Raw genomic sequence first — 19,261 nt, 5'->3', positions numbered from 1 at the left:
CACAGGCTCGGAGGCTGGACATCTGCGGGCGGTGGCGGGGGCAGGGGGCAGGCTCGCTTGCTTCTCTGCTTGGCTTGCAGACGTATCCCCTGCGCCACACGCGGTCTGCCCTCGGGGTGTTCCTGTACCCTAATCTCCTTTTCTTACAAGGACACCAGTCCCACTGGATCAGGGCCCATGACATGCGTCACCCCATTTAACTCGATCGCCTCCATAAAGACCCGTCTCCAGGAGGGTCACACTCCGAGGTCGTGGGGGTTCCAGCTTCAACATGTGACTTTTTGAGGGGCACAGTTCAGCCCATACCAGTGTGTACCTATAAATGATGGGTGCGTTTTCAATTTTTATGTGGCTGGAATCACAGTCTGTGTTTCCTTTTGAAACTTATTTTCAAAAAGCTCTTATGATATTTTTGAGATTTATTCATGTTGATCATGTGGTTCTTTTTCATTCACTTTGTGTGCTGTGTAGCGTTTCCTGGTATGAAAAATGCCAGTTTATTTTTCCATTCCCCTAGCGAGGAGCCAAGTCAGGTGATTTCCAATTTCTGTTCTTTTAAGCAGTGCTCAGTGGAGAACCTATGTCTTCCCATGAACGTATTCTAGAGTTTATTTCTCTGTTTAGATTCTGAACGGTGAAATTGATGGCCATGAGATAGGTACCTTTTCAAACTAACTTGGTATTGACAAATTCCTCTCCAAACTGGTTGAACTCATTTATTTGCCCTTTGGCAATTTATCAGAGTTCCTTTTTCCAGATACTCACCAACTCCCATTGGATGCAGTTTGGCACACTTAGGCTATTTTTTTAAAGGTTTATTTTTATTTATTTTAGAGAGGGGGAGGGGCAGACAAAGAAGGAAAGAGAATCTTGAGCAGACTCTGCACCTGATGCAGGGCTTGATCTCAGGATCCTGAGATCATGACCTGAGCCGAAATCAAGAGTCGGATGCTTCATTGACTGAGCCACCCAGATGCCCCATTTATGCTATTTTTAGGGGTGAAGAATTTGCTTATCTGATGAAGACGAAAAGCACCTCTCCACCTCTCTCTATTGTATGCATTAACCTTAACATATCTCTGATGCTAATTCTTTTTCAGTCATGTAGGTTATGAGTATATTCTTCTGGTCTGTGCCCTGTTTTAACCTTGTGGTGTCTTTTGTCATGCAAAATATTTCTTATATACATGTAGTCAAATCTATTGATTTTTAAAAATATAATGTATGGGTTTTTAACTTGTTTGAAAAATCCTTTAGTAGTTCAAGTAAAAATACAATCGCCTGAATGTCGTTTTAACAATTACATAGTTCAGCTTTTTCCCATTTTGGTCTTGCGTTTATTTTTATCCATGGTAGGAGGCTGATCGGTCACTTGGCCAGAACCCCTTGTCCGTCCCTCAGTGTCCGGTCTGTCCTTCTCTGAGCTCTCGTGTGTGGGGGCGGCTTCTGGGCTCTGTTGGGCTCCTCGCACAAATGTGATCCCTCCGACCTTGGAGTGGGTGCTGGTATCTGTCTGGTCATGCATGTCTCCTACTTGCCCTTCTTCAAAATAGTGTTGGCTACTTTTCAGCCTTCACTCTTTGACTTTAATCCCAGGAAAAATTATTCCTGTTTGGATGTATTATGGTCACTGCATAAAAATGTATAGATTGATTTGGGGAAAAGTGACTTTTTTTTTTTTTTTTTTTTTACCATATTAAGATTTCTGTTCTGGAATGGATATTTATCTTCACTTACTTTGGTTTTCTTTCAATAAAGTTTTTCATATTTTCTGTAAAGTCCTTACACATTTTCATTTAGATACACACTTTAGATTTTACAGGTATTCTTTCCTTGTCCTTTCTTGTCTTTCTCCCTTCTCCTCCTTTTTGCAATTTTGAACGTCATCTCTTCAAATGGTTTCCTGCTGATGTACAAAAGCTCTATTAACTTCTGAATATTACTCTTGTATTCGGTAACCCATCATCCCCTCTGATTAGAATGAATAAGTTGTCAGCACGTTCTCTTGGGTTCTCTCGGATTTCATAGAGGATTAGACTGTCTCTGAACCACAGCTGTTTGTCTGCATTTACTTTCTACTACATCTCTTTTGAGTTTAAAAATTTTTATTTTCTCTTCTGTTCAATGCTGCCCTCCTGCTGTTGGAAGTTCTTGGTGCAGCCTGGGCTCCCTGGCCACATCTCTCCATGGGTTTTGAGATTTGGGGCTGTGGGCACACTTTGGAGCCTCACCCCTCCTGGGCACACTTTGGAGCCTCACCCCTCCTGTGCGGATTCCTGGCAGCCTGGCCCCAGACTGTGTCTGTCCACGGGGAGCCCTGGTGCGGCTGCCAGGCGGCTCCGGTGGATTCCTGGCGTGGGGGCGACTTTCACTGAAACTCAGTGTGAATCTCCCGCCACTATAAATCCACCCATGTTCAGGGGAGGCACGGGTCTGGCATGTTCAATGACCAGGGATGACTTAAAAAAAATATTTTAAACTTGAGCCCAGGACACATGAGGGGAATTTCCTGATTCTTATGCTGCTCAGTGGATTGTTGTCCCCGCTGGCCCCTCCCCAAGCTGACTGAGTGTCCCAGCTTCCTGCGGCTGGCTCCGTGCCAGCCCCTCTGCTCACAGGGCCAGTCTCTCCTTTCCTGTACCTCCACGAGTGTGAAAACCTGCCACCAAGGACAAAATGACAAACAACCCAAATGGAAAACAGCAGAGGATGTGAGTGGACATTTCTCCAAGGAACACATGCAAGTGACCAAAAAGCACGAGAAATGATGCACAACATCACTAATCATTAGGGAAATGCAAATCAGAACCACAATGAGGTACCATTTCGCACCCACTGAGATGACCATAATAATAACAATAATAAAGAAGAAGAAGAAAAGAAAATGCAAAGTACCAAGTTTTGAGTGAGACTGTGGAGAAGTTGGAGCTCTGGTACATTGCTGGTGGGAAAGTAAAATGGCTCCCCTGCTCTGGAAAAATCCGGCCATTCTGGAAAACCGTTACCATAACTCAGCAGTCCCCCAGGACGGTTGAAGACAGGGACCCCATGCAGGCTTCAGCAGCCCTGCTCCCGGCAACCAGAGGCAGGACCAGCTTGAAGCGCCCACCGGCAGGTGCATGGCTGAGCAGGGAGTGGTGTGCCCACGCTGTGGAGAATGGCTTGGCCATAAAGAGGAATGAGGTACCAATCTGCTACTATGGGATGAACCTCAGGAATGTGATGCTACGTGAAGGAAGCCAGATGCCGAAGCCCTCCGTGGTCTGGTTCCATTTACGTGAAGTCCAGAGAGGCTGCAGGGGCTGGGGGAGGAGGGCCGCTGGGGGTGGGGGGTGCGGACCCCTCGGGGCTTCCTTGTGGGGTGATGAAATTATTTGGAAGTGGACAGTGGGCTGGTTGCTCAACAGTGAGAATGTGCTTAATGACACTGTTCATTTCAAAATGGTTCATTTTATGTTATGTGAAATTCACCTCAATTAAAAAAATATTTTTAAGATTCAGAATTCAAAGACGATGGACATTGCAAGCCCCCAGTTGGTGGCGGTCCAGCCCTGTGGTCACTGTCCTTCAGCCCCTTCCTTCCTGCCACGCTGGCCGCCCATCGAAGGACATTTTCCTGTCGTCTCTAAGCGTGCGCGGTGACGTCCTTGTCGCTGGATGTCCCTGCCATCTGTAGGAAGTGCACGTGCTCTGAGCGGCCCCCTGTCTGCTTTAGCACGGACCTGACCTCTGAGCCCCAGGAGGGGAAGGAGCACGGAGCTGCAATCGGGAACACCCCTTCTTCTAGTGTGGGACTAGTCACACGGCCTCTTGGTCGGCTTCGTCCAGAAAAGACGCCGGCCATGGTCCAGGAGGTGGCTGGCCAGGGCGGATTTCCCGGTTGCTGTTGTAACATCACCTCCGTGACCCTTCAGGGTGAATAAAGACCCAGATATGGCTGAGGGTCTCTGGGACTTTGGGTCCCCAGCCAAGGGAGAGGACGCTGGGTTATGGAGAACAAGCCCTGACGATTTGGTCTTCGTGGGAGCTGAGCGTTTGGTCCCTGGGGGAGCACGTCAGTGAGGTCCTACAGATCAACACCAGAGCTCTCCCGCAGCGGCGGCCGGGCTGGGGGTTCGCAGAGACCGGCCGATGCAGGTGGGGAGGAGGGAGGAGCGCTGTGCTTCGTGAGGACCACAGACTCCAACAGCCAGCGGGCCTGTGTGTTGGGGTGGGGTGGATGTGTGTGCCGCGGCCACTCCCTCGTCCACAGACATTTAAGAATCCATACTGCAGAGGAGAGCGTGGATGAGCCCCACGTCTTAAATGAACTATTTTGGGAATTTCTAAACAGCTCCAGAACAACAGACTCGACATTGATTTATGGCCTAATTGTTTATGAGAAATAGAATTCAGATAGGCCGGGCCAGCCCCCTCCCCAGCCGCGCTTGGCCGCAGACCGCGTCTCTGGCGCCATCTGCTGTTCATCCGTGCCCGCGCCTCCCCCGCTGGCGGGAGGGAGGACCCCAGCCGGGAATACAGCACAGTTAGATCTAGTCAGACACCCCGGGGGTCAACTTCCAAGGGATCCCAGACCAGAAACACGGATGCCAGCATCCAAGGGGCGAGATGTCTCTGAGTACGGCTAAGCCACTTGGGCTTGGGGATCGCCTTCCTGCCTCCTCGTGGCCAGCGCTGACAGGCTACCGCGTGCCCGGCGTCTAAAGCGTGTTGCTCCTTTCTCCCACCTGCCCCAGAAGCCAGGTGCCACCCCAACTGTGCAAATGGGGAAACCGAGGCAACCTGGCTAAGTCACTCGCCCAGCATCTGGTGGTGGGAGACAACCAGGAGCCTGAGCCCGGCCTCCCCGCTGCTGCACCTGCTGACAGCGCCCCCGCCCCGCCCCCCGGGAGCCAGTCCGCCCAGGACCACAAGGTCAGTTCTGCAGTAACATTCCAGGCAAATCAGGGCTTAAAGTGCTGAGCTTTCTTGGCATCCCACGTACTGATTTCACTGAGGAAGTAACAGCGCGTATTCACTCTATCACCTGGTACCTGGCCAAGTGTGGCTTTGGAGGACGGTGCACAAAGTCTGCGAGGTACTCTCCTGTCTAGTAAACAGGGGCGCTGGGAGCGAGCCAGACCCCTTTGCGTTATAAAGTTGGGTTGTCCGCTCTCATCTACTAAAAGCCCGATCTCCACAGACCCACAGAGTCACAACGCTTGGCCGTCCAGACTAGACATTCCAAATGCCATACACACTCCAGTGGGTGCCCCTCACTTGTCCCGGGGAACAGGACTGCTTTCTAGAGCTTTACAAAAATATTCAGCCATATTGTTTCCAGAATGGTTATTGATACTTTGTCTAGATATTTTTGATATTTTCTTTCAAGTTAACAAAGCACAAACATAGTTGCCCCTGTTCATTTATTTTCCACAAACAAGTCTGAGGAGCTTCCTCTTCGTGGAATACACCTGGAGTCCCATCCGTTTGTGTGAAGTGCTTCATACCCTCGTCACTTTAGTTTTTCCCTGGGGAGCCGGCTGTGATGCTATTGAATTCATGCTAGATGCATTTTGACAAGAACGCAGTCACGGGGATGTAACGGGAAGAGGGAGGACAGGCCTGACTCCTCTAGCGATGGAAACCCGAGGCAGCGTCCTCCCAGCCCACCCCTCTCCCCTCCACCTGTCCTCTGTCTCCTTCCCCACCTGTCATAATCACAGGTGCTCCCAGGGAGGAAAGTGGGACCTGCAGGGAAGTCCTCTCTGCTCATCCAGGAGTGGAATGGAGTAGGGAGGATGGGGGTCAGCACTGTAGGTCTTGAAAGACCCCCTGCTCCCCGCCCCCCACGTTTGGCTCAGGAGCTGAGCCTGGCAGCTGACCATGAAGTCCAGGGAATGGAGAACTGTTAGGAGGCAGCAGAGATGTGAAGGGGTCTGCGGGGTCACGTGGCTGCCAGATGGTTGGTGGACCAGCATTTCACTTCTGTTGAGCCTGATGCCCCCGCTTACTTCACTGACTCCTATTGGCAAAGTGGGGGTTCCAGAGAATGAAGGGGAAAGAAACTCATCACTGTGAATGAGAGAATATGCATATTCAGCATCTCGAGTTTTCAGGGAGAGCCCCCAAGTATTGAACACCCTGTACTCTCAGCCTCAGGGGCTTCAAGACAGCCTGGGTGTGGGCACCGCCCCCGAGAAGGTGACCAGTTGGTGGGTTGGTCATGAGGTTGGATCAGACAATGGATGAATGCGTGATTCTATGGCACTTTGGGGACTTTATCTGTAAACACATCATTGACTTTGCATTAGGCCTCACACTCGTTTTCAAGTTACAGAAACCACATCAAACTGGCGCAAGCAAGATGGGCAGTTTATCAGCCCCTATGGTTGAAAAAGATATGGCTTCTGGTGGGTTTGAACGCAAAGGTCCTAACACCGCTTCCCCTCCATGCCCAGGCAGGCACGTTTCCTAGGTGCACCAAGCACAAACTCCAGACTCAGAGCGTCTGCAAAGCTGGCCACCAGGACAGACTGGGCCGGTGGCTCTCCTGGAGCCCTGGGCAGGCCTCACCTGTTGTGGGGTGCATGCCCATCTCGGAGCAGACACTGTGCCCGGAGAGCGACCAGGCCCTTGTCACGGCCCTGCCCATGGCGATGGGTGATCATGGCAGGGTCATGCTCTCCTGGGCTTCACAGGATTCATTCCCCGTAGAAGGAAAGGTACTTTCACCATGAAGGAAGACAGGCTGCTGAGGAGGAGACCCACAGTGTTTGCCACACACGCCCTTTGCAGCCCCAGCTGCCGTACAAGCTGCACAAACAGGTCACAGAACATGTGTGTGCGCTATTTAATACCGTCCAGCTGGGGGACAAGAGACGGGGACTAAGGGACAGGAGAGCGAGGATGCTCAAGCCTGACCGCACGTTAGCATCACCTCGTAAGCACGGGCAGCCCTAATGTGCCAGGATTCTGTCCTGCACTCCTGATTGATTTCGTCTTGGGGTGTGCTAAGCTCCAGGTGTCTCGGGGCACCTGGGTGGTACAGTCCCTCAAGCGACTGACTCATGATTTCGGCTCAGGTCGTGACCTCAGGGTCGTGGGATCGAGCCCCGCGTCGGGCTCTACGCTGGGTTTGGCGTCTGCTTGAGATTCCCTCTGCCCTCCCCACTTTCTCTCTCTCTCTGTCTCTAACATAAATAAATAAATAAAATCTTTTTTTAAAAAAAGCTTCAGATGTTTCTAATGTGCACCAAACATGGAGAGTCAGGGATGTGAAGAAATTAAGGATATTGAAGATACGCCGGCCTTTACCAGTTCTGTGGGAAGACGGTGATGGTGTAGGCTGAAGTTGAGGAAAACCTTACCCACCAATGCAGAATTCTCTTGCAGCGGGATCTCTGGGCCTTTCTGTGGTCCGTGACGTGGGCGCACGTCCCCGCGTGGTCATGAGCCACGATTGCTAGCGAGGGGTGCAAGAGATTCCTTTAAAGTTTGGTTTCTTTCCATCTCTTATTTTGCAGTAAGTATGAGCCAAGGAGCAGGGAACAGAAGGGAGGTGAGGGAATAAAACAGAAAAGGGAAACTGAGCCCTGCAGTTTGGGGAGTGCAGAAACAAGACCAGCCTTGCTTTCTATTCCCAAATTCCTAAAAGCACATTGCTAAGTAAACTCTTCAGGCTACTCAGGGTCTTACTGTAGCCCGAGAGCGGCTTGGGGAGAGGCGGGGATGCTGGAAGCATGTTTCTGGCTTGAACCCCACGATGGAAGCAGGCCAGGCTGTTACGAGCTGTGTGCACGGACCCCAGACCCTCGTGGTCCTATAGCCAGAATGATTGCCTCCCAGGGAACCAGGAGCCGACAAGTCGCCTTAGGACGTCTGTCCGGTTCCGTTAGTGATAGCCCCTGCTAATTAAATACGTGTCTGGACGTGAGACGAGTGACTTTTTGTTTTTGTTTTTTTCTGTGTTTTTCTTTTTTTGGCTTTTTTTGGGGTTGAGTTTTGAGGTTGGTAATGGGAACATCATCACTTCCTTTGGCTGAATTGTAAAAGTTGCACAAAAGTTTGCAAGTTCCCTTCTTCTGCTGTTTACTTCAAGCCTTCCTGAAAGCTCGAGAAACTCCCCCAATTCTTTAGAACCATGTGGAAATTAATGTTTAGAAGCAAAAAACGCCCAGGCTTGGTGAGTGTCTACTTGCACTCACCAGCACAGCTGTTCGCCGTAAATGCCATCCTGTGACTTACAGGACTTTTTCTTCCCTTTCTGCTTCAGCAGGGCAAATGGGACTCGGCCTTGCCTGAGACAAAGTCAGCTGCGTCCGTGGAGGTAAGACCTGTTCGAGTTGGCTTGTGTTTCTCCTGAGAATATGAGTTCCAGGTTTAAAAGAGTGTTGAGCGCGAAGTGTTCTTTCAGTTTCTTGCGTTACCTGACCCTGCTCAGTCCAGCGGAGCCGGCCGTGGTGTGCTCTTAGAGGGGGGATCCCGCACAGTGAAGTTTCCATTATCTGACGTTCCGGGTTTAGTGATGAAACGCCTGGACTGGTGCAATAACGTCTTTGTGCAGCAGGGGTCTGCCTTGTGTGCGTAGGTGGGACAGTCTCCTGCTTTCTCTGAAGACGGTGGGTTCTGTTCTGAATCTGTGGGTCGCTGGGGTCATCATATATATGATTCCATGTGCATTATTCCTTTTCAAACTCTACCATGTGCCTTCAAAATAAGCCGGGAGTCACAACAACAAGGGAGCCCTCAGAACGAGGTGACGCTGGGGTGGGAGGCTGGCCCCATGCTGGGTCTGCCGGGAGCTGTGGGACTGTACTGACTGCATGTGGAGGTCAAGTCCTCATCAGAAGCTTGTCTAGGAATTAGGCCTAAAATGGGTCATTTTAGATGAAGGTAGATTTCCTGCAGTATTTCAAGCAGCTATGTGGTTTGAATAGTAACATCGTAAATAAGAAGTTTGGTAAAGTGGTTTTATGGGTGTTTTACTTTTCCTGACTCCCTGGAAACCGCTACGTGTCCAGGCAAAGCCATGACATCCGTATTCATCGGGGCGAATATTCCCAGCGGGCAAGGCGGGAGAAGACGCTTCCGCGAGTGGTCAGTGTCGCGTTTGAGTGAACGAGCTCAGCACTGAGCTCTCCTGTTGCGCTTTTAGCATACTTACGGTATGTCTGCATCCAGTAGATTTTTATAAGTAGCTCAACGCAAAGAACTTGGTCGAAGAAAAGGTTCTCTGTACCATTATGTTTTGTGAATTATATCTTATTAGACATAAACATCATGTCAGTGGAACTGAAGGTCGGTGATGATGATTTATGGTCTGTGACATCTCAGCGTGGTTCTGGTTACTTTGGTTAAGTGATTAGACAGGTGTCTGAAGAGTCGTTTGCTTTGCAGCCTCGTGTAAAAGACACTCAGAAACAAGGCATGTCGTGGTGGGCGGGAATGGCCCTTCTCCTCTCATAACATCTTTGCAGTCTAGTTTATAACCTGTTCAAGAAAAAAACAGGTCAGCTCTCGTTGGTGATTCTTATCAGAGCTTTATCTGGCTCTCTGTGGTGAGGTCCGTGAGGAGCTGCGTCTCACGGAGAGAGAAAAAGTCCCGTTATTCTGCCTGTTGTCACACTCCACACTTGGACTGGCCCTGGAGAGCAAGAATGAAGATTCCATACTGCATGTAGTTCTCTTCTTTTGGCCAGAGAAACCGACGTAGGCAGATTGACAAGAACGTAGCTGGTGGGTGATGGAAGCCATGCGGGTGGGTGTCACGCATGCATCGTTCCCAGTAACCAGCCCTCCATGCATGTTGCAGTAAGAGCCACGGTCAGAGTTGGGAACATTTCTGAGAAGGACCATAGTGTGCTTGCGGCTCACATCTAGCTCAAGGCTCTGAGAGGGCCCTGGGAGCCCTGCTGCTGCGCCCGCGGCCAGCCTGACCCCCCTAGGGCTTGGCCACGTTTTCAGATTCAGGATAAACACACACCGATCCGAGCTCACGCAGCATCACCAGGGAGCACGCTGGAAGTCTGAGCAGGGTGATGAGATCTTTGAGTTAGGAGTTGACCTTTGGGTCTGCTCTCCTCTTCCTCTGCAAAAGTTTGCATTCGACAGGTAGTTCGACCACAGGAGGCTCCTGGGGTCTCCTGTTTCAAATCCTAACGTAGATCCGGCTGTGGGGCTGCAAGCAGATGCTACCACAGCTCTGGGGAGAGACACTACCGTGCTTTCGCAGGCGTGTCCTGGACGTGCTGATCCGGCAGACGCAGCAGGGGGCCGACTTCCGTGTGTTTTACCTGCTCAACCTGCAAGTCGTCTCCAGTTTAACAACTCTTGGTGTTTCCCCTTTCTCTATTATGGCTTCACTCTTTATGTATTTGATTTTATAAAAGGAAATGTTCAAAGGAGACAAAGGAGGTTCCAATGCCAAGGGAGGGACGTTTCCTTTTGCCACAGCGCCAGTAGAAGAGAGGGGTCGCTGCGCGGAGCCGTTCCTGCCCCTCGAGGGCCGTTCTGGTCCCACCTCTCTTCCTGTCTTCCTGCGGAACACACATGCCCCCTGCATGGGGCTGCATCGTTCAGCCACCAGTTGATCTGGGGGGGGGGGGTGTAACCAAGAACAAGCAGATGTTCCCTCAGCTTTCCTGCCACCTGGAGCCAGGGAGCATGGCCATCCTGATCATCACGGAGCAGTGCTGGAGGCCAGGGTTGTGCCAACAAGGGGAGACAGACGCAGGCTGCCCGGCTCTGGGGACAGGATGGGGAGCTGCTTGAAGCCTTGCACCCAGGCCGGGGGAGCGTGTGACGTGCCTGATACAAGCTTGCACACGGCCTGCCTGACGTCAGGGGGTGTGCGTGTGTTGTTTTAATTCTTAATAATTTGTGAAAAACCTGTTCTTTTGCCAGATACCTCAATAAGCAAAGAAAATAGCATAGTAACTCAAACTTAATCCTGTGAAAGGAAACAGAGTTGAAGTGCTGACATTCCTGGGACATGAGTCTCAACAAGTATCCATCCAATGCTAACGCCGCTGCTTCTTGCGAATTCTGAGTGAGTGGAGCCCTGCGTGGAGGCTCACATGCATGTGGCCCCAGCCTGCATCACAGACGCGCGTTCAGTTAGGGTCCCGGGACGGAAAGGTGTGCTCAGTTCTCCTTTCCGTTTTGCTTTCTTCGAATGAAGCTTTAATCTTTCTCATACTGGACCAAATTGATTCTGAGCCTTGTAGCTTCCGAATCAGGTGGATTTTCCTGTTTCTCTTTGTCTTTTTCACCAAATCTTTCCCTGCCTGTTTGAGTCATGAAGCATAGGACTTGTGCTTCTTGATGGTGCGACAGTGTGAGGTGGGAGGGGATGTGAAGAGGTGGGTGATGCGTGGGGTGTAGGTGCAGGGCTCTGGTTTTCACTCTGTTCCCAGGGGTAAAATCCTATCACAGAGCTGGCTCCTCGTGTAGAGGAGCTGAGCCTCCTTGCTAGCTGGGCCCCGGGTTAAAGCGTCTTCATCCACGCCCAGCCCAGCGACATGCTGGGGACGCCAGTGGGGCCTCACCTCGCAGTCCTTGGACGGAAGACAGGGCGCGGAGCGGTCCCGGGTCAGGTGGTGGGGAAGGTGCGTCAGCGCTGCGGTGGGCCACAGAGCTGGGTCTCGCATCTCCATGGCACAGGTGGGGGCCCAGGGAAGGGTCCAGAACAGTGGTGGTAGCCGAGCGAGCCGCGACCAAGAAGGAGCGCATCTGCAACCTCTGTGGGTGTTTCATTCCCTCCTTGAGTCATCAGGAAATTCGAGACAAATACACAGTCTCATTTCCGCATTTAATCACTGGATGGTCCCTCCACGTGTGTGCAGCCTTCAGCAGAAACCCTGGAAAGCATATAGGGGCCAGTTTTGTGCTAGGAACATCCTTGGATCAAGGTCATACTTTTAACTTTCCCTTTAGGATAGCTGGAGAAAAACCAAACATTAAGTTTAGGGGAAAACGTTGAACCCCGAATTTTAACATATTCAGCTATAGCCCATTTCCCAACCAAAACCGGGCAAGATTTATAGAAAAAACAAAGCAAAACACCAAAAAAGTCCCAAGGCTTTTTATTAAGTTCTAGGATCACAGGTGATTTTTTTTTTTTAAAGATTTTATTTATTTATTTGAGAGAGAGAGAATGAGAGACAGCATGAGAGGGAGGAGGGTCAGAGGGAGAAGCAGACTCCCTGCCGAGCAGGGAGCCCGATGAGGGACTCGATCCCGGGACTCCAGGATCATGACCTGAGCCAAAGGCAGTCGCTTAACCAACTGAGCCACCCAGGCGCCCCACAGGTGATTTTTTTGTCATACTTTTCTATAGTTTTCCAGGAATCCTATACTCCTTATAAAATAATTATATTTGAAAAAAAACTAATTAGCTAAGGCTCAACCCATCCTAAAAGTATTAAAATGACTATAATCGTTGGGTGGTGATGTATTACAGATGTCTTGGGTTTAGTGACATATGGAAAACTCTAATATCTTAGGTGATTTCACCAATTTTAGGTGACATTTCATGACATTTAGTGACAAACAGCACAAAAGAACTCAATTCAGTTAACTGACAAGTCATTGCAATTTACTAATGCAGCCTAAAAGAGGTTGCTCTTGTAATTATGGATCCAAGCAACCCAAAGGGAACTTTCTGTTTGAATTTGTAATTCGCCTTGTGACTTCCTCCTATTGTAATCATAGCCATCAAGATATTGACCTCAGGTGAACGTGGAGAAGCAGGAAGCTCTCTGTGGCAGATGTGGGGGAATGGTGTCAGCAGAAGGACCGCTCGTCACCGAGCACCTGCCACTGTCCCTGACAACTTTGCATGGCGACTGTTCCTTTCCTCTTCCTGCATTTCCCAGAGGAGGAAGTGGAGGTCAGGGGGAAATGCAGTAAGTTGCTCAGAGTCATGCAGCTGAAGGGGGAGGCTCAGCTTCTTGTCTTTCAGACGAGTAGGATGCTCTTTAAATTCTTTTATAAATGCCGGCTCTACATCTTACATCCTGAGCTTCAGTTTAGGCAGCGTTTTCTAAATTGTGGTCTTGGGGGGGAAAAAAAGAGCTACAGGAAATTATGGCTATCTTTTATGATCTATTAAAGGGTAAATAAAGCTATTATTTTTTATGACGGTGCAACTTATTTAAGCCTCTGCGCCGAGGTGTGGGTGCACTGGGGAACCGGCCACGTCGACTCCATGGCTCTGCAAAGTGTCCGAGCTGGGAGCGGTGGGGGGAGGGGCTGGCTGCGAGCTCAGGGCCGCAGATGGTCGCTGAGGTCCTGGAGAAGGCCCTGCTCGACGGAGCCCGGCCTTACGGGGGCACCTTTGGAATAGCAGCCCCCGCAACGCTGAGCTTCTCCCAGCCCTGGGTTTTCTACGCAGCACAGCTTCAGAAAATCTACTTATGCGTCTGGAGATTTTATGGTCCTTATGATGTCAGGCCCACAGTTGCTTCTACTGGTTTTTCCACCTGAGGAGTTGTCCACATTCTCAGAAAGCATAAGAAAGGACCAGACTAGAAGCCCATGGAGCTGGGCTAGCGTCTTACCCTTTCCCCACTTAGCTACTTGGTAACTATGACCTTGACCCCGGCCGTGTTACCTGCTGGGCCTCTGGACTGCATGGAATTAAAGATGAACGGTCAGATCTTTTAAGTACTTTTTCTTTCATATATGTTTGGACCTACATGGATGTGCATGTATAAATATATAAATGTGTGTTACATAAACATTTCATGCATTTATAAAGGTAAAGATGTCTATTGCTGTTGGTCTCCAGATTCCTTTTACAAACACTTTACCTCATGTTATTAGAAGCTGCCCATTCCTGATGAAGGGTTTCCACTTCATTTCTCAGAGAATGCTAACACTTTAGCTCCCATTCTGCTGGATACTCACGGCCCCCACGTGGGCAACGTACAACCCCCTCCTGACCCATGCACCTGCTAGTCGTGGGCTGGCTCTCCTCCCGTCTAAACCTCCCGGGAGTGCCTCGTCTTCTCTCCTTCCCTCTCTGCCCCATTATGATCCAGTCTGGTGCCCTCAGTTCCATCACAACTGCTCTTATAAGAAAGGGTGAATGAAAAATCACAGCCTGCCTTCTTGGACCAGGTCTGGGCTGGTCAGTCTGATTCTGTGAGGCCCCGAGAAATGGGACACCTGCACTAGGTCTTACAGGGGAAGACCCGCACCGAGGCCCTGAGGTCAACGTTACCGTGTCTGATGGGAGCGTGAACGGATGCTTTCTGTGTTGGCGGTGGTTTATTTCTTGGGCATAACTGTGCAAGCTGGAGGACGGATACCCAATGTGACAGCAGTAGCAGTCTCTTTAAAGCAGTGGCCAATGCACAGGGAGAGCTGTTTTTCAAAATTATATCTTTTGAAAATGTATTTGGAAGATGAATATGCCAGGATTGTCATGGAGATCTACCACGGCATTAAAGGCAATTTCTTGTCCGTCACCATGACAACATTCAGTCCACGTGCTCACATATACCTGCAATTAAATTCCATTAGAAAGGAAAGGTCGTTAACGCCAAGCTGCTAGATTTACCACGACCGCTGTTTAGCTAGAGACCAAAGACTTGATCTGTTTTGCTAATGCATTTTCAAAAGCAGTAAGTCTTGAATAACTACTCTTTCATCCTTATGGGAGTTTGAGTTGAATTGCAGTTGGGACACATCAGCACACGTTACAGCCAGCCTGATGATTTGAGGTCCGGGCTGTCCAGACCCGCGGCTCCCCATTCCTCCCGCCCTGCTCCCTCTGTGCTCACGCACACTGCCACCAGGGGAAGACAGGGAGCGAGAATTGTCAGTGAGCACACTGTTTCAAATGATTCCGGCGAAACGTGGGGTGCAGAAAAGATGACATTTTTGGCTGAGCTGCTTTCCAAGTTTTCTGCGTTGCACGTTAACCTGAGCCAGCCCGTTTCCCAGGGAAGGCAGTGGCCTCGCGCCCCTCACCGTCTGCAGCCAGAGCGGGCTCGGCGTCTCCGCCCGGAGCAGGTGCATTGCCCTTGCGTCAGCCGGAGGCTCTGCTGAGATGCTTCCTGTTTAACCCTGGGGATTTCTTCTCTTATAGGAGACCAGATAGATACGCCCTTAGCAGTAGATGTTGAAGCCTTTAATTTTATTCTTCCTGGAAAATAATCAAAGAAGCTGTGACCCCAGATGAGCCCACTCTCCTCTCTTCGAAGAGCCACCCCCTCAGGCAGTGCTGCTGTTAGCTGTGTTGGGAACCATCCCCGTGAGAGAAGCTTCGTTTTCAAGAGAAAATAAACTTTCTGTGTGTATTCCCTGCAGTGGTGGTAATATTGGAACCTCGACAACCCTCTCTCCACCAGCAAAAAGTCAGTAAAAAATTCTAAGTTTCAGTCTAGTCTGGATACAGTATTCTTTTGCTAAAGCAGAGGATGATTGAAATAATTGAAATCTCCAGGAAGGATCACAGGAGCCCAGGTTTTAAGGAGAATGTTTTATACGGTCCTCCTTCCACCCTCCGAAACACCGTGGAGTAGGGCTTGACGCTGCGTGAACTTCTCTTTTAGGGGAAAGGCATGGAACTAGAATGTGTTTTCAGCTTCTGATGCTTTGAGAATTCCAGACTGAATTGTGCAGGGACTGTCTGGGCCCCAGTGAAGGAAGAGATAAGAAATTGGTGAGAACAGGGAGAACACTCACTTCTAGTAATTTCCCGATGTTAGTATTTTGTGCCAGCTTTCAGTAGCAAAATGGAATAGAGAGGTTTTTTTTTAAGATGGAGGCACTTTTCTCTACTGCCATAATTTGGCCTATGAACAAACCGTGCTTTGTTCTCAAATAAGCTCAGAATGGACTAAGTGCAGTGGCTCCAGAATAGAAAAAGATGGGTGCAAAACAGCAGATGTATGGCGCATATTCTGAAAATCCTGTAGTCTAAGTTCCTAATGAAGTCTTTCCAACGGGAGGTAGGATGAATAAAAATTCTGCCTTAGAATTAAGCCCCTCTGAAGGGCTGACCTGGTCATTGCTCTTCCTGAAGCTCTTATGTGACCTCTGTCTGAGATGGGTGTGTGTGTGTGTGTGTGCACGCACAAATAGGACACAGCCAGCGATGAACATGTGCAAGTCTGAGATCTGTGTGTGTGTGTGCACAGATAGGACACAGACCGGGATGAACGTGTGCGAGTCTGAGATGTGCATATGTGTGCACACTAATGGGACATGGACAGGGATGACGTGTGTGAGTCCGTTCTGCCATTCGAGGAAAGGAACATTTAGCGGATGCGCTCCAGAGGCAATGGAATGAGTGAAAAGATGTTTGGTTGGAACGGATTTCCTGGGACAGCAACCACTTGAGAGCGGACAATTATACAACCAGTTTCATTTGATTGGGAAAGACATCTCCTTGAACGTATTGGTGTAAGGAAGGGATGGACCGGGCCACCCAGTATCAAGGCAGTTTCTGTCCCTTTCATCTTCAATTTCTTCTTTGTCTTGGAGCCCTTCTTTTTATAACCTACATTTTTATACCAGTTTATTTCCACACCTGCACCCGCAACCGTGACTTCTGTTATCTGTCACCCAAAAGCTGAGTGTCGGTTGGCAGTTTTTTGTGCTGCATCTTTAGGTCTTCAGAGGAGGAGCCGATTTATGCGCTCACAAGAAGCTTTAAAAACACCAGCGTTGTAGGTGCGCCCTGACCTCGCTCCTGGCTCACAGGTTTCGTGCGAAACCTCGCACGTTCCTGGCACGGCGAGATAAGGCTCATGCAAGTGACGGCTGCAAAGGCTGGTTGTTCTGCAGGAAACATGGGCGCTCCATTTTCACCAGGAAGGCAAAGCAGATTTCTCTGTTGCCCAGCAGGCCCCACTCCCAGTTAGCCTGTGAGAGTGTTTAGTTGAAGATGGAAAGTGCGTGTGTGTGTGCGTGTGCATGCATGTGGCGGAGGTGTTAATCAAAGGGTGAGACCGTGAGTGATGCAATCCTTGCCTAATCCGTGTCCATTAGTTGACCCGGTGCCACCTAAAACAAGAAGCCACCGTTTTTACCTACCCCTGTCCTGCCGGGGTCTCCTCTGTGTGGCAGCGCTCTGGGGCTGGAGGGCAGGCGGCAGGGAGGCGTCTCCCCGCCTGCCCCCTGCCGTGTGTCCGACGCTTTGGAACGTTGGACTTCTTCCCCGCGAAGCTCCTGCTTTGATGGATTCGGCCGCCAGATGTTGTGTGAAAGGCTGTTAGGCCTCCGCAGAGTCAGCGAGCTCGCATGTGGAGCAGGAGGGATGGACAGGCTCCAGGCGATTCCTCTCCTGCTTTCCCCTTTCACTTGGGAGCTGGCCAGGCTCTGCTCGCCTCCGCCGGAACAGCCCACCCGGTGTGCCGGGTGCGCCCGGCGGGAGGGAGTGAGCTTCCACCCAGTGGCAGGAGGTCCGTCCGAGCTGCCGCGGAGGGGCGGAGGGGTGAGGTGGAGGGCGGGAAGAGCAGCAGGGGCGGCTGCGGGGAGCTGACAGCGGCAGGGGCAGTGTGCACAATGGCTCAGACGCACTGTGGACCAGCCCCTGGGTTCCTGCCGGTAAATGATGGTCAGGTTGCCGCACAAGAAACTGCACAAACTCTTTCTCAGGAAGGTAAGGGGGCGACCGGGCTTGCATGGGGAGTCCTGGGGGGAGTTCTGACAGTTTGCTCCTGGGAAAGTCCTGCTGCCCTTGACCTCCACCGGGGCGAGGCCTGAGATCAGAGCTCTTCCCTGGGGAGAGCGAGGCTATCATCCCAGGCACAGGTCAGGGGCGGGGACAGAGAGCAGGTCCTCGTTTGCACTCGCCTTGGTTCTCAGGGCTGCTTCAGCCCGGATGGATGCCGTGTATTACTCTCGAGTGCATTTGCACAGTCAGGGAGGTCGGGTCACTCACTCATGGGTCCGCAATGTTACAGGCAAAGGGAACGAAATACGACAAAGTTGACGTTTATTGAAACTGTTACTGAAACCTGACGTTTTAGAAGAGATTCAGATTCAGCAGTCTGCCCTTACCTTTTTTTTCCTTTTTAAAAAACTTTTCTATTGTAGTAAAATAAACATCACGTAAAAATTTGCCATTTTCAAAATTTGCCATTTTCATTATTTTCGAGGGTCCCGCTCAGGGGCATTAGGTGCTTGCACTTAGCTGTGCGGCCGCCCCCACTGCCCATCTGCAGAGCACTCTCATCTTCCCGGACTGAGACTGCCCAAGGAGCACATAGTCCCCACCGCTCCTGCCCCCAGCACTCACCAGTTTGTCAGGCCGGCGTAACTCAGACGTGTTCTAGTCCCATGCAGTGAGTATGTGTCACATTACGGTCCAAGCCAGGCTGAGAGGCAGCTACAGTCTGTCTGTCCGATTTGCTAGAGAAAGTGCTTTGAGTCGTATCCCTTTTGGGGGGGATGGTTACGAAATACAGGGTTTTAAAAATCACCAACATACCAACATGGGTATGGGATTTGTGAGTCAATGCTTTTTTGAGAAAACCTGTGATTTTCCAAATTCATATATATATTTTTGTGTGTTAGACAAGAGATGTTCTGATTTCTCTTGTTTCTCTTTAGTAAATATCTCTAAATGGATGTATGCTTTTTATATGCAGATGTGGTTAATAAAAATGTTATTTGTAGATCTTAATGCATGAAAATATAATTTGAAGGTAAACTTACGTTTCACTTCAAAATCACTCCTGAAATACTATCTTTAGTGATTTTTTAAGGTGAATAAAAGCTGTTTCCATCACTTTTGAGCTTGAGTAAACTGAGACATTAAGGAGACAAGGGGCATGGCCGCCATGTAGAAGCGGAGATGGATCTACACGCACAAGTTCACCCTGGACCTGCGTCCCCTCCCCCACCCCGCCAGCCCACTGCCGTCGGCACTGTTCCCAATGTCAGCTGTTGGTGCCATGTGCACGAATCCTGCGTCTCCAGGAGCATGTCCTCGGTGGTACCCCTCCTCTCCCCAAAGACATCAATAGAGTTAACAGTTGTAATCAATATGAGATTAAAAAATAAGTAAGTGCATGTGGAGGGGAAGGAAATAAGGCAGAAAAAATCTGAAGCTCGGCGTGAGGTGACTGCCCCAAATGGAGGTCAGCAGGTGCTGCATGCTTATAGACGGCACGCCGTGGGGGTCCTTCTCAGACTGCTGGCTCCCCAAGGAGTGGGATGCACACAGCCTGAGCAAAAACAAACAAAACCCCCAAACCAGGCGTTCAGGTGATCTCTTTGTCCCTGAGCCCAGAGGCCTTCCTAGAGAGGGCAGCACGGGAAA

General features: G+C 50.2%; 1 protein-coding gene across 1 annotated transcript in view; it reads left to right on the top strand.

The window, feature by feature from the left end:
• The window catches only part of RPS6KA2 (ribosomal protein S6 kinase A2), a 259,047-nt gene that overhangs the window by 41,861 nt on the left and 197,925 nt on the right, over window positions 1-19,261 (top strand). The window contains exon 4 of the mRNA XM_081829387.1: window positions 8,255-8,308. Within this exon, the coding sequence (XP_081685513.1) occupies window positions 8,255-8,308 (54 nt within the window). The remainder of the gene's footprint in view (window positions 1-8,254; window positions 8,309-19,261) is intronic.

Source organism: Leptonychotes weddellii, chromosome 8, assembly GCF_054177405.1.
Source record: "Leptonychotes weddellii isolate Sample4059 chromosome 8, ASM5417740v2, whole genome shotgun sequence".
NCBI lineage: Eukaryota > Metazoa > Chordata > Mammalia > Carnivora > Phocidae > Leptonychotes > Leptonychotes weddellii.
Note: the sequence above shows the minus strand (reverse complement) of the source record. Positions and strands in the feature narration are given on the sequence as shown.